Source organism: Catharus ustulatus, chromosome 3 (assembly GCF_009819885.2).
Source record: "Catharus ustulatus isolate bCatUst1 chromosome 3, bCatUst1.pri.v2, whole genome shotgun sequence".
NCBI classification, from domain to species: Eukaryota; Metazoa; Chordata; class Aves; order Passeriformes; family Turdidae; genus Catharus; species Catharus ustulatus.
In genome coordinates, this window is record NC_046223.1 from 35,362,119 (window position 1) to 35,385,307 (window position 23,189).

The 23,189-nt window shown below is 38.4% G+C and overlaps 1 protein-coding gene across 2 annotated transcripts in view; it reads right to left on the reverse strand.

Annotated features, from left to right (window-relative positions):
- Positions 1-1,079: 1,079 nt before the first annotated feature.
- The window catches only part of LOC116994622 (protein ELYS-like), a 42,321-nt gene continuing 20,211 nt past the window's right edge, over positions 1,080-23,189 (reverse strand). For both annotated transcript variants that reach the window (XM_033056463.1, XM_033056465.1), the window contains exons 13-36: positions 21,562-21,652; positions 21,390-21,479; positions 21,082-21,222; positions 20,218-20,322; positions 20,007-20,100; positions 19,589-19,712; positions 19,434-19,490; positions 18,175-18,321; positions 17,236-17,423; positions 16,917-17,061; positions 16,688-16,819; positions 15,997-16,144; positions 15,761-15,911; positions 15,094-15,201; positions 14,424-14,619; positions 13,355-13,549; positions 11,748-12,177; positions 11,124-11,223; positions 10,099-10,205; positions 8,787-8,938; positions 5,983-7,768; positions 5,077-5,210; positions 4,553-4,653; positions 1,080-4,065 (exon numbers count right to left, since the gene is read on the reverse strand). In XM_033056463.1, coding sequence (XP_032912354.1) covers positions 3,876-4,065; positions 4,553-4,653; positions 5,077-5,210; positions 5,983-7,768; positions 8,787-8,938; positions 10,099-10,205; positions 11,124-11,223; positions 11,748-12,177; positions 13,355-13,549; positions 14,424-14,619; positions 15,094-15,201; positions 15,761-15,911; positions 15,997-16,144; positions 16,688-16,819; positions 16,917-17,061; positions 17,236-17,423; positions 18,175-18,321; positions 19,434-19,490; positions 19,589-19,712; positions 20,007-20,100; positions 20,218-20,322; positions 21,082-21,222; positions 21,390-21,479; positions 21,562-21,652 — 5,112 coding nt within the window. In that variant the 3' untranslated portion in view covers positions 1,080-3,875. The remainder of the gene's footprint in view (positions 4,066-4,552; positions 4,654-5,076; positions 5,211-5,982; positions 7,769-8,786; positions 8,939-10,098; positions 10,206-11,123; positions 11,224-11,747; positions 12,178-13,354; positions 13,550-14,423; positions 14,620-15,093; positions 15,202-15,760; positions 15,912-15,996; positions 16,145-16,687; positions 16,820-16,916; positions 17,062-17,235; positions 17,424-18,174; positions 18,322-19,433; positions 19,491-19,588; positions 19,713-20,006; positions 20,101-20,217; positions 20,323-21,081; positions 21,223-21,389; positions 21,480-21,561; positions 21,653-23,189) is intronic.

A 23,189-nucleotide genomic window follows, 5' to 3' on the forward strand; every position in this document is an offset into this window, starting at 1 on the left:
GAATAAGATCTTACCTGGCCCATGTAACTATTGGGTCCTGCTGAGATGAGCACACCATTCTTGGTCTTTACAGAAGACACCATGGTCAGGAGCCACAACAGGTCAGATCAAAAGCAAAGGTTTTTTCTGTGCCCTGGACTCCTGGGGTCATATATGCTTGTGCTGTTGGTTTTCACACCCACCTCCCGCATCCTTCTCTCAATGTTATTAAAATCCCAGTTGCAGTATCAAAATAAAAGCAAGCAATCATTCATTAATAATTCATGTTTCAGTTCAGGTTTAATCCAAGTTCTGCAACAATGCAGAGCACATCAATGCCTGTTCTTAGTCATGACACAGTCAAGGAGGAACTGAACTGAATGGACACATCAGTAACCATAACCTGTATTTTTCCCTCTACCTCACATATTGGTCATCCACACAGCCCAGTGCTGGAAAATGCATTTTATTTTAGGAACAGCTTTAATTCAACAGGAACCACAGAACATTTATCTTCAAGCATATCAAAGAGACTCATTATCTTGACTACTTTGGTGAAAAAAGCATTCCTGGAAGGGAAACCCAGAAGTTTGCACAGAAGACAAAATTACAAACAAAAGAAACAAACACTGTTCTATTAACTAAAATTCTATTATTTCAGTATTTTCAGACTAGTCTAGACTAATTTGTTGCAAATATTGCCTAACTATTCATGAGAACCTGTAGATTGTTTTCTACTTACAGCTTCTTTTTTTTCCCCACCAGAAATCAACAACTTTGTTATGCATTAGTTACATGGGCAGTAATGAAGTTGCAGCAAATTTATTGCAATGACAACCCTGAGAGTAGTCTTCCATGAGAGGAACTTCTGATGGGGAATTAAATAGTTATCTGTGCCCTTACTTGCACAGTGGACACATAGAAATATTAAGGCAAATAAACAAAGTCAACATGAATCAATTAGCACTTCAAACACTGAGTGGTTATTGAAAGTAAAATAGATTTAACTCTCCCTTGTGCTACAACCTGGAATGAATACTTTCATCAGCTTTAGTTTATAAATATTTGAAGAAAAAAAGTTTTTGAGGTAATTCAAGAGAAGCATTTCCACCATAACATTTATTTTCTTTACAAAATACCTTCTTAACAGCAGCCCTTAATGTTATTTGTACTCCCATCACCAATATCTTCTCCTGGAAATAAGATCTGCCACTGCTCCCCATTTTATGCTTCTTGAAAGCTAAGATTCTGCTACCCCAAGGTGGTCAACCTTCTAGTGGAGTTTTCTGTGAGGTTACACCCCAAAGGTACAGAACAAACTGGCTTCAGCTTTTAGCCATCCAGCACTTCTTTAGGGGATAAAAACATACATCCTTCAAGGAATTATTTTCCTGCAGAAAAACTTCAGAATGTTCTATTTAGCAATGAAGAGTAGTTCCTGTGAAATTCTCACCTTGTTTGCAAGAAAATTGAAGCTCTATGCCCCCACAGCTTTCTGCATGCATCCCACGTCCTCTCACAGGCCCGTCTTGCCCTTCTCTGGCACTGCTACTCTCCCTCTCCCAGATCCATGTGCAAACAGCTGCAAATCTTTTCCACTCATCCTTCACGCATGTAGCAAGCCTACACAGAAAGCACCCACATGAAGTCTATTTTCTCCACTTCATTATAAACCCATCCTCGGGCTGGCACCTCAACACTGCTCCCCAGCTTCTTCCTTTTCTCAGGCTCTAAACAGTCACTATGTCTGGTTTTCCTTCTATGTCCTTCAAATTTCTCAGCTCCCACTCCCACACATTATGCTCACGCTCCTTTTCAAACTGCTCCTCGGGAAAACTGGTCAGCACTGGAAAACTATGCACCAAATCCAAGTTACAAAGAAAGGGGGAAAAAAAGAGTAAAATATTTCAACACATAATTAAAACTCCTCTCAAGTAAAAAGTTACTGGAAAATTGCAAACCTTTAGGAAGTTATTAAATTTAATACCAATTGTTTTTGCTGTTGCTTGCTTTCTTTCTAAGCACAAAGAAATAAGGATATTTTAGCTGAGGTGTAAATAAAATAGACGGTAAAAACTAATAAAATCAGCTAATGCTGTATTTTCATTTGTTCTAATTAATTTTCATACAAAAAATATACATATATAGAAGTATAAATGACAGAAATGTGTTAAAACCCTATTAAGTAATATTCACTAGCATTTCATCAGTCAAATCCATCTGACAATAATCAGAGTATTTTATAAATACTCTTGCACACTATAAAAGTCAAATTTGCCATCTGTATTCTATTCCAATTCTGAAAATTTAACATTTTACCCCATTTTCTGAGCTATTCACTGCACTTCTGTGTAATGTGACTATAAAAAAATATTGCTAAACTTCCATTTCCTCTTTGACCATATTTAGTCGTTCAAGTACAAAATACACAGAGAAAATAATTACTGACTTGACTCAAAGGTCTTAATTTACTGCCACTTTCACATTTTAAACATTTGACTTTTTTTAAGCTTTCATTCAGTCATGAATACTTCCCCAAAGAGAAAAATACTCAAGTGCATGCAATTGCTTCTCTAGAATGATCTGTTCTGAGACAGAAAAATCACAGCCCCAGAACAATCTTCTTTCAAAAGCTTAGCCTGTTATTAATACATTCATTATGTACAAGTTATTAGTTAATAAATAACTTATGTCTTAAAATAACTGTAGTAGTTTTTACTAATTGAAAAGTTTAATATCAGGTTCCACCATTATGTAGTCTTCAAAGTTGCATTCATATATAAATTAACATACAGAAAAATAATCCATTGTCTAAAAGACTGCACATCAAAATAGTACTTCCATGTCTGCTTTTAAAAGAATAGGTTTGTGACTTTATTTATACAAATTGAAACTTTATAGGGACATATACTTGAGCCAAGACTGTTAATGAAATAATTATTCAAAAATACGGTTTGTAACTAAGATTTCTGTACATTTTTGTACCTTTTTCAGACTATTATATAGACTTGACCATCACGTTTTCAGTGCTGTGATATGAAGGTTTCAAATACTGCAAAGCATGTTTACAGACAGTAAGTATTTCAATTATAGTAGCAGTCATATTATGAAAATAATTTTGGTTCAAATTTCAAAGTATCTGGGTAGTATCCCTTTAAATCTGATATGCTATTGTAAGCATCACACCACCTGTACAGTTAACTTTTTGCTGACAACAAATTGAAAGAAATAATGACACATCTGAGGTGTGATCTGGTTTTATGAACTAAAGAGCAGCTTTCCCAAAGTTTAAGACAAATACAAAAAAAAATATTGCACAGCTTAAAACACAATTGTTTACATTCTGACTTCAATACAGTACAACTTAACCGTGAATGTAAGGAATTACCAGTTTGTATTCTAAGTCCAATTATTTGTGCCAGAAGGTCAAACAATTTTAAAATTAAAACTATATGTTTAAAATGTTTACTTGGTATAGGAATTCTAAACTAACTTTTAAAAAGCTTTAGGAATCACTTTTGAGAGTCTGTAACTCTCACAAGCCAACATTAAAAGTTCTGAACAATACAGGTCATTCAACCCAATATTCCCTCAAAAAGCTAACAGACAGTGAGCACATTGAGAAGTATACACTTTTATTTAACATTCCTAAAATAAGCTGTATTTACATATTATATAAATGTATGAAGTCTTAATATAAAATAGAAAAACTGCATTGACTGAGGAAATCACACTCCATATGGAGTTACTTACTGAAGACCATTTTTTTATGAAATTTTACAATAATTTATATAAATTATCTCTTCCAAATTAGATGATTTTTCTTCTTTTTACTAATTCACACAATTTTGATGACTTTACAAACAGTGGTGTACATTATAAACTTAAAAAAACAGTTACAGCATCTTCCGGCGCACAACTGGCTTTGGAAAATTAGACAGTCTTTTTTTGTTCTTTCTTAGGGTCTTCCCTGCTGCCTCTGTAGTTTCTTTCTGTTTAGTTTTTGTTCCATCCACTGGACTTCCAAAAGGAGAGATGAATTTTATTTCAACTGGTGGAGGTGACCAAGTACCTTCTTTTGTAGTTCTGAAAAGAAGGACAGGCATCAAATCCATTTTTCATTACTAACAGTATTTAACAAAAGAAAAAACTGACATAGAATTCCAAAATCAATTTAAAAAAATGCAGGGGCTTCTTTGTAAATAGAATCAAGGCAAAAAAGTAGGTTTCATTCCCTTTACTCATTGTCTGGCCACTTCCCACCTTGTGTGAGAAACTAAACTGGTAGAGTGTAGTCTCAAAAATGGCTTAAGATAATAAAGAGCCTTGCTATGTCACCACTGCAATTAGTATCCACCTGTCCTTCCCTATTCCCTCCCTCTTCCATTTCCATGACCAAACCAAACCCTTATATGGGGGAAAGGTGCCTATTATATCAGTAAGCTGGACAGGCTGATAGAGGGAGAGAGAGAAGAGCTGCACAGCCAAGTAAGGAAGAAGCAGTTAGGTAATTAACAGCTGAATCACCATCACATTAAGAAATACAAATAACTGCTCAAAACTTATTTCATACTTGCTTGCTTTCTTCATTTGTGGAGTTCTACCTCTCTTCAATTTTTGCTTTCCTCCAGACTCCATGGATTTGGTATCCTCTTCCTCTTTAGCTGGAAGCTCCTATGTTAAGAGAACAAAAATGTTACTCATGAACAAGTTCTTAGACTTCTATGGAATAACAATGGTATTTTTCATTAAGAAATCATGCCAAAGTTATTTCCAAAAGTACAAACCTTCCACATCTAATTATTTTACCACCCCAAAAGTTAAAATTCTGAAATTAACAGATAACATACCAAGTAAGTTTAAAGAGCGCTACTGTGCATTTTGTTAAAGGCAAAGCAGTATTTATCAATTCTTGATTTACATAGATTCAAAATTGACTAGTTTGCAGGAAGAAAAACAACACAATTTTTAGCTGATTCATCTAAAGCTTTTTAAACTATGTTTCCAATAAAAAAGGGAAAGCATTGCAAGGCATAATCTCAAAAAATAGTACAGAATTAATATCAAGAATATGGGGCAACTGGAGTTTTTACTTACTGCTTCTTTCACAATTCGGGAAATGCTGGCTACAGTTTTTTTCCTTGACCTCAAAAGAGGGGGTGAAAAGACAAATTGAGAAGATAAATCCGGGTCTAAATCCTTCAACTGCACAGGATGGTCTGTTTTTCCAGCTAAAATGACAATGCATTGTTAGCATGCACATACACTGTACATGAGGGACAGTAATATTAAATTACAGCTGACAAAGAAGAGCACAAGAGCTTCCCAAAATAAAGATCCAATCAGCTTTATAAACATTCCATGCAAAGGGCTTTTTCCCCTACTAACCACCTCTTGGGATTAATTCTTTTATCATAAATAGTGAAACAAAACTAAGCCAGTCTAGTGATTTTAACTGCACCTACATAATCAAAGATATATTCCAGAGTCAACAACAGTCTTTACACATCTCAAAAAATTGTATCACGTACTCTTACTAAAAGACTGCTGTGTACACTAATTTCACTGACGTAGTAAACACTCACGAAAAAGAATCACATAATTAAACAGCTGCATGGCTTGTTGCAAGATGCGGCTCATCTGAACTTGAAAACTGAGCAGAATTTGGAAGCACACATCTTTTATTTCTCTATTTGGGGGGGAAGAGACGGCAATCACATATTCACAAATAATATCTGGTTTTTGAGAACTGACAGAAATTAAGTTCCTTACAGAAACATAGCTTAAATTTAATTTCACGGCTTAGATCAGCTTCATAATCTGTTTCTACCAGAACTAAGCAGGCAGTCACACAGACTTAAGCCAAAAGATAACTGCCTCTTGGCAATTTTTTTTTCTTTTGTATGCTTACATTCTTTACAATACTTAAAGCCATCCTCACAGTTTTCTGTGGTTTAAAGAAGAGGATATGCCCCATTTTGCACGTAAACATAGTGCACCTACCTTCAAATTTCTTTGTCAGCTTTGTGAGAGGAGGAGAGAAAAGGAAAGCCTCATTTTCCTCAACAGACAGTTTCTCTTGGATGGCAGTCCTGCGGGATCTGGTTCTAGTAACACGATCTGTCAGAGTTCTTGATGTCTGACCATGTCCTAAGGGGTTTATGTCTTCAAGCAGCAAAGGACTGCCACCAGGTCCTTGGGAGGTCTCCTCGGACATTGATCTCCTCTTCCTGCCCCGACGCCCTGTCCTTACTGTAGTCCTGGGTGTGGTTGGCTCCTCATTTGGCTCTGCAGGAGTTTGCTCATGAGTATCCACTTTTTCTGGATTCTCGTGCGGCACTTTTCGTGCTCTTCTCTTAGGAGTATCAAGGACTTCTACTTTCACACCTGAATGCATGTCTTCCTGAGAAGAGGTAGGCTCTGGCTCTGCCAAGGGGGTTTGTGCCGCCTTCCTAGCACTTCTTCTAGGCGTGACAGGAAGTTTAAATTCTGTTTGAGCAAGTGATGATTTAGACACATCAAGATCAGAATTTTCTGAAACTTCTGAACTAATCTTTCTTCTTCTGCCTCTTTTACGTGGCACAGGTAAAAGGAGTTGGTCACTAAGCTGCACCTGTTGATCCTTGACAGTCTCTTCAGTAAACTCTAAATTAATGCTTTTCAATTTTCTTGCATTTCTACTAGGACTGACAGCTGTTTTTACTTTATGATCAGTGTCAGTCTTGCCAGCTTCTGGATTTCCAGCTGAACTTTTTCCTCCTTTAGTCCTTCTGGAAGTGAAAGAAGTAATAATGCTGCCTTCAGCAAGAGGCGTTTCCTCATTAGCCCTTTCTTGGAGCACAGATGCAGCTTCCTTTGCTCTCCTTGATCCTCTTCTGGGAGTAACAGGCTGTGTACTATCAGACAAGGTTTGTGCATCAGAATGGCTGCTTTCTGTTTTTTCTAAATTAGACAGTTTAGGTTTCCTACCTCTCCTAGGAGTAACAGGTGTTACAGGTATTTGCTCCTCTTGAGCATTTTCCTCTGTTTGGAGTTTGGGAGTCTCAGATGCTTCTTTTGCTCGCCTGGTACTTCTCCGAGGAGATAGTCCAAGCAGAGCTGGGCTGTCTGTCTTCAGCAGCTGCTGAGTGCCTGCTGACAGAACAGCTGGACTTCTGCTCCGCTGTCCCCTTGTGCGTGTTCTTGGAGTAATGCCATAGTGATGTCTGCTGGTTTCCTCTCCCACTGTTTCTAGCACAGGTGTTAAGGGAGCTTTCGCCTTCTGGAATCTAGTTACCTTTTTACCTATGGTTTCATGAATAGATTGTTCTACAACTTCAGATGTAAATTCTTTACTTCTTGTGTCTTTGATTACATCCAGTAAGTTCTCAGCAATGGCAACCTTAATAGGTTCAGGCACATATGGGAGTGACTCTGCAATATTTTGAGATTCCTGATCACCAGTTACAGTGGACACTGAGTTTGTAACATGCTCCTGTCTTTCAGTATTTCCTAAATGGATCACAGGCTTTTCTTCTGTTGTGTCATCTGGTTTAGAAGCATCTACCGATGTAGGTTCTCCCATCTCTGCTTCCCCTTCTTCTCCTTCCAAAACTAAGGTAAAATTACTCTGAGATAGAAAAACGTCTCCATCTCCCTCAGCTGCATCACATTCACTCTCTTTATTATCAGGCAAATCATATGCAAACTGTTGTTCTATATTTTCATAGTTATAATGAAGATCACTTGATGGATCTAGCTCACTATATGGTGATGTTTCAGGTGCTGGTTCTGAGGTATCTTCTATAACCTAAGGTATAAAAATGTCTGTTAATACTTTATTCAATACCAAACAGACTAATTTCACACTGAGCTAGATGAAACTGAGGACAGTGCCCTTAAGATCACCCCTGACTGTGAAACAATGTGCTTTTGTACTACAGCTGGGAGTTTATATATTTGAGGCACAGAGATTAGAGCAGTCCCTGTGTGCAGTTCACATGCTCTGTTTCTGGTATTTCTGTTCAGAACTGACCATCTGGCACTGCCCATGACCAGGAGCAGTTTTCCAACACAAGGTGTGCACACAACCAGCAGTGATCAACCCACTGCAGTGCCCTCTGCACTGCTCCACAGCCAGAGTGACTCACTCTGCCTCCAACGGAGTAAAATACAATTGGGTCCCCAATGCTTAAAGCTTCAGTCACAGTAGTTCTGACTGCAGCACTCGGACTGGCAAGGTATCACATCCAACAACACTACACTTTGAGGAGTCACTTGGATTGCATGAGATAGCATATACTTTATAAATACCTCCATCTCTTGAAGAAATATCTTGACACCAAAATGAGCTCATTATTTGGAATTGTTTATGTTAAGAAGGAGCAAACAGTACAGATCCTAAGCACCTAAATAACTGAGTTTTTGCCATCTTTTTGTCATTTGGTAAATGGTTACCAGTGCAAAGAAGCTGCACTCCTGTAACTTTCTTGTTGTCTTTAACATTAAAACTACTTTTTAAAAGTAAAATAGAAAAGTTTGAATTCAAGTAAATCAAATTAATGCCTAGCTGTTTAAAAATAGTTTAGGCTTTTATTTTGGTTTTGTTTGCTCTCAAAGGCCTAAGTCTTAACAGGTTCCATTCATGTTACAGAAACAGAAAATGCAGAAGAGAAAAGTGGATCTGCCCTTACAACACTGAGGTTTTTTACTTGTGTTAAGCAGCTCAAGAAACAGATACATTTTTGAGTGTCTCCTAATGAGTGTCAGTAAAACACGTCTGTCCTCAATTTTCTATTTTGTAGAAAATGGGAAAATAGTTTACTTACGTTAATTTCCTCAGATTTTGGAGGATTGCTAGAAACAGGGTTTTCTTCAACTTCAGGGTTACATTCTCCAGGTAAATCCACACACTTGTCCTCAAGGTGATTTTCAGACTGAGTACTGACCATGTCCTCACTGTCAAGGATACTTATCACAGCTAGAAGAGATTTATGTAATTTTACCTTAATCTTTATATAAATTACATAAGTCTAAGCAAAAAGTAGTAACAGAGCTAGCAAGAGTCAACAATACGGTTTTTTCATCCTGCCACATACATTGCGCTTTCTCCAAAAGCTAGAACTATTGTGACGGTTTTGGTTGGGATAGTTAATTTTCTTCATAGTAGCTGGTACTGCTCTATTCTGGATTTGTGCTGAAGGCAATGTTGATAACAGGGAAGTTTTAGCTACTGCTGAGCAGCACCTACACAGAGCCAAGGCCTCTTCTGCTTCTCACACCATGCCAGCAGTGAGTGCTTGGGGTGCACAAGGAGATGGGAGAGGACACATCAGGACAGCTGACCCCAATTGACATCCCATAAAATATGGCATCATGTTCAGCATAAAAGGCAGGTGAAAGAACAAAGAACCAGGAGACATTCGAAGTTTTGGTGTTTGTCTTTTTATGGCTTTTCTATAGATGGTTGAACACCTGCCTGACAATGGGAAGTGGTGAATGAGATGTTTAGCTTGACTTGTACGCAAGACTTTTGCTTTCCCCTTTTGCTGAGGTGTCTTTATCTCAACCCATGAGTTTTCTCACCTTTAGCTCTCCAATTCTGTCCCTCATTCACCTGAGGGAAACGAGTGAATGGCTGTGTAGGCTTAGCTGTCAACAGGGTTTAAACTGTGACAACTACGGATCAGGTAAAGGATGCAGCCCCACAGCCAGAAAGAAGGAGGGAAAAAAATCAACTTTAAAGTCTATAGAGGGAGAAAAAAGAGGAAAACATGGCTGGAAAGGTACACTGGTAGCTGCTTCAGTCTGAATACTCAGGATGCACCATCTTTTAAAACAGTAAATCAAGCAGTAGATCCCATGGCACACAAATCTGCAGTGGTGCACAACATTAAAATAAACACTGATCTCTACTTATATTACTTCAAATCCTACGGTATCTCAATACTTTGATCAAGAACAAAAAGATTCACCCTGCACTTTCTACAAGGACTTTCTTTAAAGAGGGTGTTCTTTCTACAGTTCAATGAAAGTTAGCAGTAACTTGCTACTACTATTTCAACCTGTGACACCTACAGTGGTATGGCAAACTACACATTTCATTTGAGGAGCTCTGTTACTCTAACACAGGGTACATACATTCATTGTCTGCCTCCGGGGATTCAGTAAGCTGTGGATTTGTTGCAACCAGTATGGCTTTTTCTTCTGATGAAGAGGTCATTTCAGATTTCTGGTAGGTTGTTTCACTTCATGAAAAGAAAGAGAGAAATTCATCATAAAGCTTGGAAAAAAACCTTTAAGAGCTTTACAAGTTACTTTCTCACTCTAAAATCTTCACGTTTCAAAGCAAAAAAAATACAAGAAAAAATTAGAAATTCCTCTATCAACACATTCAATTTGTGACTCAATTTGCAATTCACTTTGTAACACATTTTATGCAATGAATCAAGTACTTAACATTCTTTCCAGCTATGCAATACTAGATAATAATATAACAGAGGTGTATCACAGAATAATGCAGTACTTGTCTTCTGTAGAAAGAGGGCAATTACATTAACAGAGGTTCAGAATCAACTGAACAAAAGTCTGTAGAGGTAAAAGTTACCACTTGAAAATAAGGGCTCTCACATTGCTGACATTCTGTCTTTATCACTCAGCAGTTGTGGCTTTTAAAGCATCTGATGAGAGAAAAGCTTCCCTTTTCCATAAACAAATAGATGCTAGTTGAGCACACACAGAAAACAGAAAATAAGTGTAAAAAATACTATCAGAAAGAACTCAAACTCCGTAACAAACCCACTGAAGTTACAGGAATCTCAGGATTCATTTTTAACTACACAATTTTCAGAAAAAAACAGGGCTTATGTTCACAGTATCTGCTTAGTAACTCTCACAAAGTCTGTACAGGACTGTTGAATGAAGTCTTTATCATCATACTCTGGGCTCTGCGATGATTTGAGAAAAAAGGCTCAAACAGACAGCTAGTCAGTATGCATTACATTCATGCCAAATTACTTTTGCTCACAGACAGAACAGAATAGACAGGCCCTTACATATAAGAACACAGGAAAGAACTAATCCCAGGTCAAAATCAGTTTTCAAACACAGAAAAGCACAGCTATATGCTGTGTGAACCTAAAGATGTATCTACTTCATAAGCTCACCCCTCATTTCCAGCCTCAGAAGTTGTAGCCTCAGCAGCTTTAAACACCAACTTATGCTCAGGAAGGGTATGACATTCAGCATTTGATTCTTCCACAAATCCTACAAAAAGGAAGAGATGGATGACTGCCCTGTTGCACTGAACATCACTTCTTTTAAACTGCTCAGATGAGTTTAAAGTGATCTTTTATGCATTTCATCTAGGACAGGGACTTAAAAAAATAATGCTACCAAGACTTCAAATGCACAGATGGCCTGTGCTCTTCTTTCCAGTAGAACAAGAAGCCTGATGCATAATTTTAGTCAAACAATGTAAAAACTCCTACAAGTTATAGATGTACACCTAAAGCATAACCAGAAACCAAAGTTTCAAACATGTATCCCTTTCAAAACTCCCATGCTGCAGCCTTTCAGCTGCAACTACACCAAAAAAAAAAGGTAGCCAAGGAAAGTAAACTTTCTTAAGGTCCAGGATACCTAAAAAAGGACTTAAAACATAGCAGCAATTTTAAAAGCCTAGGGTGTTTGTGAAAACTCATCATTAATGGCAGCCCTCGCCAGTAATTAAATCTTTTGAAGAAATTTGAAAAATTCATAAAGTTAGGCTATTATAGGATGAAACACACCTGCTTCTTTTCTTCGTCCTGAAAGATCTGATTGTTTCATCTGGAAAGGTTTATCTTCAACCATTTCACCTTCTTCCTCTTTGTCCAATTCTTGAACATCAACAGTTTCTTCAGTGGAAGAATTACCTGGTTTAGCAGCTATAAAGATGACATCATCTTCAAAATCACCAGGTGATTTTGCATCATGATACTCCAAAGTAGTCTGGTCTGATTTCACAGACAAGTTACTGTTTTCCTTGCTAACATCCAGCTTCTCCAAATCATCTCCAGGTATGCTTTCTGAAGACCCCTGCAATTCAGCATGATCATCCCCGGGATTGCTCAGAGTAAACAGAGTTGGTTTAGCTCTACTTTCAGACCAAGCATCCTCCACCAAGCCATGATGCTGCTCAGATGAAGCTCCAAAGAGTGCTTTATCATCTTCTGTCACCTAAAAAAAAAAGTTCAGATCAGCGACATGAGTCTGTTTTTTGTCAAAGCAAAACAAAAAAACCAACAAATATTGATATTTCTAAGTTACACATGTCCCCTTAGTGAGGCAATTAAAAAGTAATTCTCATTCCAGCACTATCTTAGATTTAAGACCAAGTGTAAAAATTAATCACACTTTAGATTGTTTATTGAGTTTCCACGACATTGAAGAATTAAGATTAAATCAGTCTTGCTCATAATGTCATCTCAAGACTCTTCAGTGGGTTTACAGGAAGGTGTTTGCAGGCAGACAAAGCTTTGCCTAATAAAATCCTAACTCAAGATTTCTCTATTTTATGCTTGCCCTTTCAACACATATGCACTACGAAAACATGCTGATGCTCAACTATGCCTGCAGCATGGAACAAGTAAATTAATCTGGCGCTTATATTAATAAGAATGTCATTCAGGAGAGAGCACACCTTGTTACAATTGAGAAGCTCCTTGTAACACACATGAACTACTCACACATAGAATAGCAGCACATGCCTCTGCTGTGCCCCTGATTTGAGTACATTATTCTAGCAACTGCCTGATGGGCTGAACCACAGAATCCAGCTACACAGCTGGTCAGATGGATCCACTGCACTTGAAAACTACATGGATGCTATCCCGGGTGCAATGCAAGAAGCAAACCTGAGAACTTTAGCACTGAGAGAACAAAACACTACAGTTCTCTTCATCAGGAGTCTCTTTTTACCATCTTTTAAGTAAACCAAACGATGCAAAAAGACAGGTTGAACGTCAATGGATTTTTATGACTTTTGTTACTTTTCCAGATGTCCAATTTGCAAAATTTAACAAAGCCAAACAAGAGGTTCCATCTATATTCCTTACTTTTCTGCAACACCACCATTTGAAAAGGTACAGGTGAAAGGTGAACTAATATTCTGAACAATGAGAGGTTCTAACAACATCTGAATAAAACCTACCACAGTCCCTGATGTTTGTTATGAATATGTTCCTGCAAGAACATGATACAGAATGTCTAGCACAACACAGTTTTTTTTTACCAAATTCTGCCATTCTGATTCACAATCCAGATTCTCAGTATAAGGAGTTTTGGCAAACTCTCAATTCAATTCAAGTCAATGAAATCACAGCATTATCTGCAAAACTCACTAACTGCAGCTTACCCCAACAGTCCACTTTGCATGCGAGCTCTCTTCCCTGAAAGATATTCTAGGCTCCTTTGCTCGTAAAGGAGGAGTAACTGATCGTCCTGGGGATGCAGAGGGAGTTGCTAGGGGCGTAGTGCGAAGGCTGGACCTGAGAATAGACTGAGGAGTAAATCCAGGAAAACCAGAAGATGCGGCCAAAACTTTAGCTCTCTAGGAAAAGAAATAAAACCACTTAATTTAAGATCAGTTAAATCTCCAAAACAGAAGATTTTACATAAATCACAAAAAATTAAATTAGCTTGAATTACGAATTGGGTTTATAGCAGCAGGAAGTTTTGCCTCTGCGCTGTTCTCCAAAAATATCAACATTTTAAAAATAAAAATGCATGCTTTTTATAATTCCCTTGGTTTGTCTTTTTAACGTGAACAAAACAGAAGTTATTTTTAAAAATTACTTCTTCAGAAAATAAGGACATGACATCTTGTTTTCTGCAAGGTTATCTCCTACCCCACTAATTTTTGCAATTCCTACACTGCTCTATAAAAGGCACACAATTTCAACTCTACTCTGCATAACAGTGTTTTCAGTTGCTGCATCTAACAGCAATTCTGCAAAGCTACAGCCACAGCTTTTTCTTCACTAATTAATCAGTTGCACACAAGAGGAAGTGACACTCTGCAAAACTACCTACACATCTTCATGTAGAAGCATTCAGCTGTTCTTATCTCAGATTAGTTTACAGTATTGAAAGGGTTTCAAAAGAGGAGGATGAAACCAGTTCATTGATATAGATGGTACTTCATAAGAAAGTGGAAAAATGGAATTGTTCCACACAATGAAAATACATTTAGTTCAAAGCTATGGGACAAGATGTCCACTGCAATCAGCTGGGAAGTGAAGTTCCTTGCTTAAAAACTGTTCCCAACTTACTGCTTCCAAATGGGCTGTGTATACAATAACCACATGCATACTGAAAATTTCAATCTAGAGCATTTCTACTAAATACTTTGGTGATTTCAATTTTAAAAAAACCTCAGAAGTTTTTCATTTAGTTGTTTGCTACTGACTTTTTTAAATACAAACCTTGACTACAAGAGGAGTTTCTAGTAAATTCAACTCTGATGCTCTTGGCAGATTCTTTTGGGAGCTGGAGTGATGTGGTTTTGATCTCAGGGGGCTGGATGCCATAAAAGAAGTAGAAGCCCTGCATGGGGACTGCTGGCTCTCATCCTGTGCCACAGACCGGGATGGAACAGGACGAACCACCAAATCCAGCAATCTGTTAAAATACACAATTAAAACTAGGAACATCAAAAAATAAATGAAAAAAAGCATGCTGCCATCATCTCAGATGATGCACAACAAAAACATTCCGTGAACAAGAAATACAGCCTCACTGGTGGGGGTTGTCTATCATTTCCATAAACAAGTGACAGGCACTTGGGGCATTTTTCCATTATTTCTTTACATTTCATACCATTTCCTAAATCCCTACCTCTGACATTAGAATACCCCAATTTTAGTTTGCACAAGTGATCTATTTCTCAGCAGTGCAGAAAACTCATCTGCATTTCAATGCAGGGACCATTTCAAATTGTCCACGTAATTTTGTCCCTAAGTTCACTTTTACTTTGAGATACAAAACTAAATGCAACAGAATCCTTGGTAAACCAAAAAAGCAAACACACATGCACATGCATGTACATGATAAACAACACCATTTTGAAATATAAAGTCTGTAGATCTACTATACCTTGAGCACTTTTGAGAAAGTTTTGTAATAGGTGTCCCAAGAAATGCATCAGGCAACTCTGCACCAGGGAGAGGATGTGTACTGGTTGCTGGCTCTGTGGTTCTAGGACTAGAAGGAAAATGAAAACACAACTGATTTTCACTCCCTCAAAGTCCAGCTATACCAGAATTAAAGTTTATTTAACCACATCCCATGTAGGACAATCACCTAACAATTATGAGCCTCTTCTCCACTCTTTGCAATTCTGCTTATTTTTAAATAACCAAGCAGAAACTGGTAAAAGATTACTATGTGATCACACAAACAAGTCTATAAAAGTTAGTACACCAACAGTTTCATGGTAGTGAAAAAAGTTTGAGTTTCAGCTGTCTCAAACACTGTAAACAAATTTCCCATAATGTAAATGCATGTATTTGTATAAAGATTATCACAGCAGAAAAACACTCCAAACACTATTTATGATGAATTGATTCTTTGAAGTTATATACTGTATGTGCAAAAAAGCAAAACAATGCTTTATTCATGTGCATCTTCTCACTAAAACCTAATGTTCTCACCAAAACCTAACACAATTCAAATTGAATTCCTTCATTCCCATTATCACACACTCTCCACCAAGCCATCCAAACACATAGCTCAAGACTAACTTTTATAAAAGGCTGCTTACCTATCATACTGTGAGATATTTGTTTTCTGCTCATTTCCAAACCATACTTCTCCAATTTTGGACAACACTTTACTGATGAACGTTGCTCTTGTATGCACATTTCCTGCATTAGCCTGTCTTGTTGCTGTTGATAACGGCTTTGGCCTTGGGACTGTAAAGCAAGAGGGAAAAGTATCAGCCTCATGTAATCAAAGTGATGGCTGCCTGCACATCGTATTTCCCTTCTCTAAAATTACCTTCTCTTAAGACTGATGAAGGCAAACGGTACGGCTTGGCTCTCTCTACTGCCAGCTTCCTTTGAACTGTGGGAAGGATCTTGCCATATTGATCTAGCAGAGAATTTCTGACAACTGCTCTCTCTCTCAAGCGAGGATCACGATCATTCTGACAAACGAAATGTGTAAAGCAAGAAGTTAACAATTTCCCAGAAGCTCATTGCGCAGAGCTATCTTTGCCCTTTCTAACTAAGACCTAAATTTGCTCTAGAGACAAAGGAGAACAAATCCACTGCACAGAGGCACAGCAAGTTCCAAGTTCCACCCAGGAGCACACACCAATTTCACTTGATAGTTTTGGACAAGTGCAAGGAAGACTAGTTGAAAAAACAAAAACGTAAAATCACCAAACAAATCCAAAACTCACAACTAGAACCATAAGGTAAATTTTACCGGTGGAGCATCTGGAGAGTTCTTGGGTAAAAGCAAGATACAAGACATGATATACAACACACTCTTCATTCCACAGAAACAAGTAAGATTAAAAAGTCCGTAACCTAAACCATACATGACAGACGGATCTGAGGAACTGAATGAAAAGACAAGATACATATTTATTTCTCAGATGTGAACAAACTTTTTAAACTGGACTCAACTATGGTCTGTAACATTTAATTCAGAATTTCACACTCAGGAGGACATCTACGCTTACCGTCAGACTGGTCTTCATGGACTGATTCAGCTGGAGTGCTGGGATGTAGTTGGCGCGCTGCAGATGGTGGACTAAGAGGAATTCATGATTCTGAGCACCAGATTTGGTCTGTAAAAACTTCTCCAAACACTCCTGTGAGAAATAACACATTTCAAACAGCAATTACCATTCTGCCTCTTCTCTTGCCAAAGAGACAGTGAAGATTTTTTTGTTTCTTCTCCAAACTCACTTTTTCCGTGTCTGTGAAGGGAAGCTTCAGCAAATCCTCCATGAGCCCCATCTCCTGACAGATTTCATACATGTGCTTTAACAGCTCTTCTATGTTTAACTTCGTGGTGTGCTGCTGCAACAGACCCCAAGCCTCCACCATGCACCTGCAGCAAAGGTGTTGGACATGGAAAGGAATGGCAACACTGGAGCCAAAAAGATGCCCCACACTGATGGCATTCATTCAAAGATCAAAAGAAATGGAGGACAGCCCCATTTGTATCACCAGCTCTTCACATTTCTCAATATCTGAATGCCAAAAGAGTGGGACGTTTCCTTACCTATTGGACAACAGCACGGTGAGGAACAGCCGCACTTCACTGCTGCTGGACATCGACGGCTTCATCATCTGGATGTACCTGAGGGCTTTCCTGTGCTCTCCCTGGCACATGAGGGACTGAACTATCCTCATGTGCTGCCATGACACAGTCTTGATTGTAGCTGGATGGAAGAGCAGGGCCAGGGCATTCTGGACAAGTTGAGAGCAGCTTCGTTACCACAGATACACAGCCAGGCAACAAACACAGTCAAAACTATCTGCAGCACGGCTGGATGTGGGTTAGACAAGCTGAGATGTCTGACTAACAAATTACTTGATCCAGGACAAACTAGTAAAAATTCTTCAGCACTTGCAGGGAAAAAAAAAATAAAAAATCAACCATACAGAACAAAGTGAATGCTCTAAGAGGAGCAATTCAGATTTTTCTAAGTTTACAGAACCCTGTGTAAAGACATCGCTTTCTACAAATACACTACTAAATAACATATACTATTAAAAAAATGGTTGTATTGACACAGAGGCAAGAACAATATTCAGTATCAGGAAGAACAGTTATTAAGTTGAAAAGTCACTTCTGTAGTCTTTTGTCTCAAGTCTTCCTGCTACCATCACAGTTTCCATGCTCCATGTACACAAAACACTCTTTTAGAAACAGTGTCCAACCAGACTGCTGAAAACCTAACCATAGACTGCTTTGAAAAGTCAAATATTAAGCATTATTTGTGCTGACTACACCTTTGTTTCAATCAATTTCCTGTCAAAGTAGTTAAACCAAAATTTCAAATCCTAACTTACTGCTGAAGATGTCAGAGCAGTGTTACAAAAAAAGCTTCTAATTCTACAACAGCTCCTTATACCTAAGAACCAATTTTTTAAAATACTTTTATTAATTACAGCACTGCAGTGCAATGCATGTCTAACTCAACTGTTTCATACTTACTTCATAATCATTGTGATCTAGAAGCCAAAACCCTTGGATCAGCTTAACAAGACCCCAAGGGATAGCAAAGGCAGTTGGAAAGGAGTCGATTGAAGTTTCTGTTTTGTTTGGAAAGGAATGCATGATATCCAGCAGCAAGTAAATTGTCTGAGAGTATCTCATTAAGGTGAATAAATCGCTAAGACAAAAAACTTGTATTATGTAAAACTTAGCAAAACATAGTAACATTAAAATCATAGGAAGCAGAAAATCCTAATGTATTGATCTTGCCATTTTAAGCAATTACAACCCATTATATACACTGTCAGGTCCTATTCACAAAACTGCATTCTGAAAAAAATTGCAGAAAGAAACACTTGTGGATTTCTGTAAGGAAATCAAAAGGCAGATATTGCGTGTTTATATACTGCTGTTATATCTACTTCCATCAGTGAAGCTACGAAACAAAGTTGGACCCTGAACACAACTTATCATCCAATGCTTAAGTATTAAAGAAAACAAATTCTACATTTGTTTTGTTTTCCCCATTTCCTGACTTCACAAAACAACACAATTTATGGTGCCCTTACAATGCAACTCAGCACTGACTGATTGAAACTGTGTTTAGAACTGCATGTGGATCCCTCACTCCAAATGTCATCTGACATCTCATGTCAGACTACAACCATTTTTAACCCCTTTGCTCTCCAGGCTCCCTTCTCTGTTTAGCCAACAAACAAAAAAGGCAATACTGCATGTTTCAGCAGGCTAAAAATTAGGCTTCTGCTCAATATTCTGTGTGCCTGCACTTTTTGCACGAAAAGGACAACACACTATCAGCTAGGCTGGGAAGCAAATGATTTTGACAAAAAATCAGCAACTGGAAAATCGCTGTTACAAACCCTTTTGTTCTGAAACAGTACATTTAAGGCACCATTCTAACAAGCAGTCTCATGCTACAAATAGGGGTGCCTTAAAACATTGGTAACTGTGTTAAAAATTGGGAAGAACTAAACGAGGTTTTTATCTTGACTATAACTTAAGAGAATATATTGCTCATATGAGAAGAGACTTTGTAACAAAACATTTAAAGAAAGAAATAAAAAAATTCCAATCTAGAAAGAAATTAAGCAGTGTGTCTGTCTAGGACTTTATTCTAAATTTGTTCACTCACACTCTGAGGCATAAATGAAAGTGATGTTAACCACACAGGTAACAAATACATAAGAACATTTATGTGCACACACTGAAGGAGTAATAACAAAACCTGGAAAGGATACAATTGCATGCTTGTCACTTTCTTCAATGCTTTCTAGCAAATAGAGATCCAGCAGTGCCTGAAATGAAAGATGGAAAGGTTTTGAATGCTCCTGTCTTTTAGAACCATTGCCTTTAGGGCACCACTGCTGGAGTTTTCAGTGAACACAGCACTCACATGTAAACTAACAGGTGGGTATTTCCCAGTGCCGCCTTCATCTCTCCGCCACAACTTCTCCACTTGCTCTCCCAACTGGGAAACCATTCCATCAATCATCAAGCAGTCAGAATCCCATTTTCCTCTGCAACAAAAGAGAGCAAGGGCTTGGACACAGTAAAACACTCATTCCAGACCCTCAGTGGCACACATTTCTGAGTCAGAGGAAAGACAGTCCTTAGGTCACAATGAACTCATTAATTAAGGAGACCAAAGCACAAATCCAAGAGAAGAGTTGCAGGTTTGGGTTCCAGGTTTGCTTTCTTGCTCTGCTACATGCAATGCCAAGGAAGTGCAGACAAAGGGTTTTAACTGCAAAAGTAACACTCTCACACAGTCTAACAGTGGCATCTCTCTGGAGATTTCCTCTGAGTCTTACCTTGATAAACGTTCGAGTTTCTCTCGATGACCCGTGTAGTAGCTCTGAATCAGGGGGTAATTGTAGAAAGGTCTAGACAACTGCATGTGATCATCTAGAGGTGATAAAGTAAAAGCAAGTTAAAGAAGTAAGGCCACATTTTTCAACTAAAACTGGACTAGACAGACAGAAATCAAACAGCCTCAAGTGTTTTGGTAGAAGTTCTGCTTACCTAAACCCTCAGGAAGGAGACTGGATCGACAGAACCAGATCACAACTTGTGCATACAAAGAAATGAGGCTGGTTACCACCTGCTTATTTGTCAAGTCTGAAAAACCTGAAAAAATGGCATTAAGATGATTTCAATTTTGCAATTCTTCTCCTAACAAAGCTTCCTTCAGCAAACAAATTGAAAGTACAAAAATCCAGGGTGGAGTGATTTTAACTTGTAGATGTCCCTCTGGATCATTTATGACTTTGATGGAAAAAAACATCATTCACTTGTCAAAACAAAAACCAATCACTACAAAGAAATAGAATCACTAAATTTAAAATTGAAAAAACAAAGCATTATCTATTAGATCTACTCAGGAAGAAGACAGTTGTTTTCCACCTAGCAGAGATTTTTACTTCAGCAAAACAGATTACAGCCCTCTTTTTCCCTCCATTTGTTAACAAGAATTTATAAAATCAGAATAAAAAAAAAAACTTATGAAACTTGCTTTAAACATTACACATTTTGGTTTCCTTTATAATTCCCAGCAATTTGCACACAACTATCAATTGCTAGCTAACAATTAGGAACACTTCTCAGCATTACCACACTCATTGCCACCCATGAGCTTACTCAGCTCATTGCTGAAATCAGTGTAGCCTCCCTTACCCAGCCTCATCAACTCCACAACAAGCTGCTCCCCTCAACTCAGTGTCTTAAATCAAAGTCCCAACTGCTCAGATTTAAACTTCTCCTCCTAGCTCAACCCGACTCTCTCCCAGCCATCCAAAAGAACAACAGCTCCTGTCTCCACAGTTACAACACAAGCATCCTTCCAAATCAAAACAAGCAGACCAAAGACCTAGCAGTGCTTTCACCAACCTCTCTCAGTAAGCTCTCGAGCTTCTGTTAGAAAACAGTTCAGGACTGTGCTGAGGTTGCTCAGAAGCAGCTGGCAGTGCTGAAGGGACTGTAATGTCTGTGGGTCAATGAAGTTGCAGGAGCCGTCAAACAGAGGAACACCTTGTCAAGGAGAAATATTCAATCATCAGGCAGCAGAGACATCCACAGGACACTCAAAAAACCACAAGAGACTTAAAGAACAACTTCAAGAACCAGGAGCATGCACTGAAGAAGATCCTTTACAAAGAATCACTCCAGCTTTCAAAAATTACTACACCAGTACTCACAGATTTGGTCCAGCTCATCTTTTGTACAGATCACTTTGTTCCACGTCCACTCAAGAACAAACCGTAAATTTACAGCAGAACTTGGCTGCTCTTTAAGAAGAGAAAACAAGACATGAAGCCACAATTGCCAACCAAAACAGACACCATATAAAAACAGTGTAGGGAGCATTACCTTCAGAAGTCCAGTGTTTAATGCATCCTGTCAGAAGTTCTAAAGAACCCGTCTGCACAGCAGCTGACAACACTGCTTCTAACTGCTCCTCCTGAACAGAACAGACAAAAACAAATCACCACCTCATACACTTTTCATACCTGGGCTTAAGCAGAAGTGTTCGTTTCTAACTGGGTACTGTAGATGCAACTAATTCCATATTCTTGATTCTGTCTTAATTCTAGCCACAGGTTAGACTGCTTGTTGGTTTGAGGAACACAGGGAAGTTTTCCTCTTGACATTTCAACTTCACACAGGCTACTTCTCATCTCTATTTCTGTGCCTCGGGGTTTCAGTCTTCATTTACTGAGTCCCAATTGACTATTTTCAGTAACATCCTCTGCTAATACCTATTATGCACTTTGGGCACACCCCTTTGCCATTAGCAACAAGTGAAGGGGACACAGCAAACACAACTGTGTTTGCATGGGAACAGTGAAGCCAAGGCCAAGCAGCTCCTGAGATAGCAAGACAATGAAGCAGCTTTGACAGCCAAAACATTAAGTTTCAATTTGTTCAAGTACCATAAAGAAGTGCAACATTTCAATCCTAATAGGCTGAAATTTCAGTCTGTTCAAATACTGCATTCTAGTGTCATGGCAATCCTTCAGAAGGAGAACGCACAGGCACACACACGTGTGGGAAATAATACAGTAGCTTACTCCAGGTGCTGTTCAGACATTTCTTTCAGGTGAAATGATCCTGCATAGAATTTTTGTCTTCACACTATTTTTTTTAAAAACAAATTAAAAAAATTTGTGTTCTAATCAAAATCATGACATTTAAGAGCAATTTCTACATATTAGAAGGCATATGGGATATTTCCATTTTTTTCTGAAAATGCATTTCAGACAAGAAAGCATGCCAAATACTACTTAGGGTACCAAACTAAATTCCAAGCTACTTGACCCTAATTCTGAAATTTTTCTTTCTAGTATTCAAAAGCAATCCCTGATTAATGCAGTGCCTGAACAACATAGTCACAATCCAGCAAGGGTCATAATAAAATTTCTTGCTTTCCCAAGTTACTTCCCAACAAAGGCTGACATCAGAAAATCTAATCAGAATGTAAGAGCCTCCATCAGGCTTGCAAAATAAGCATTCTATGGGCTGGGTCTGTCTGCCAAATTTGTTTTAGCTACCACACTATGCAGAAGTGTTATTTTTTCCTGACACATTTCCACAGTCTGGTGAAGAATCCCACAGACAGGAAGATGAAGGCAGGGGGAAGACTGCTCTACCCTTCCTAGTGATTGCTGCTCCACTCCATGACAACCATCCAACCCTTCAGCTTTGACCCTGCCTGGACAAAGATGGGTTGTTCATCTTAAAGGCTCCTTTCTTCATTAAACTCTTCAGATGAGAGACAAGGTTCGCTGCACCAAAAACGGAAAACACATGAGAGAGGGTTGTGAAGCCACTGTGGTGACAGACAATGTAGTAGTGTTGAGATACAGGTGATGCAGGTGTTGCAGCAAGAGGGCAGTCTAGAGGAGAAAACTGAGGTACCACAGCTCAAGGCAAAGGCTACAGAGGTAAAGATCAGTTTTGAGAGGGTGCAGGAAAGCAGAAGAGATGAAAGGAAAATG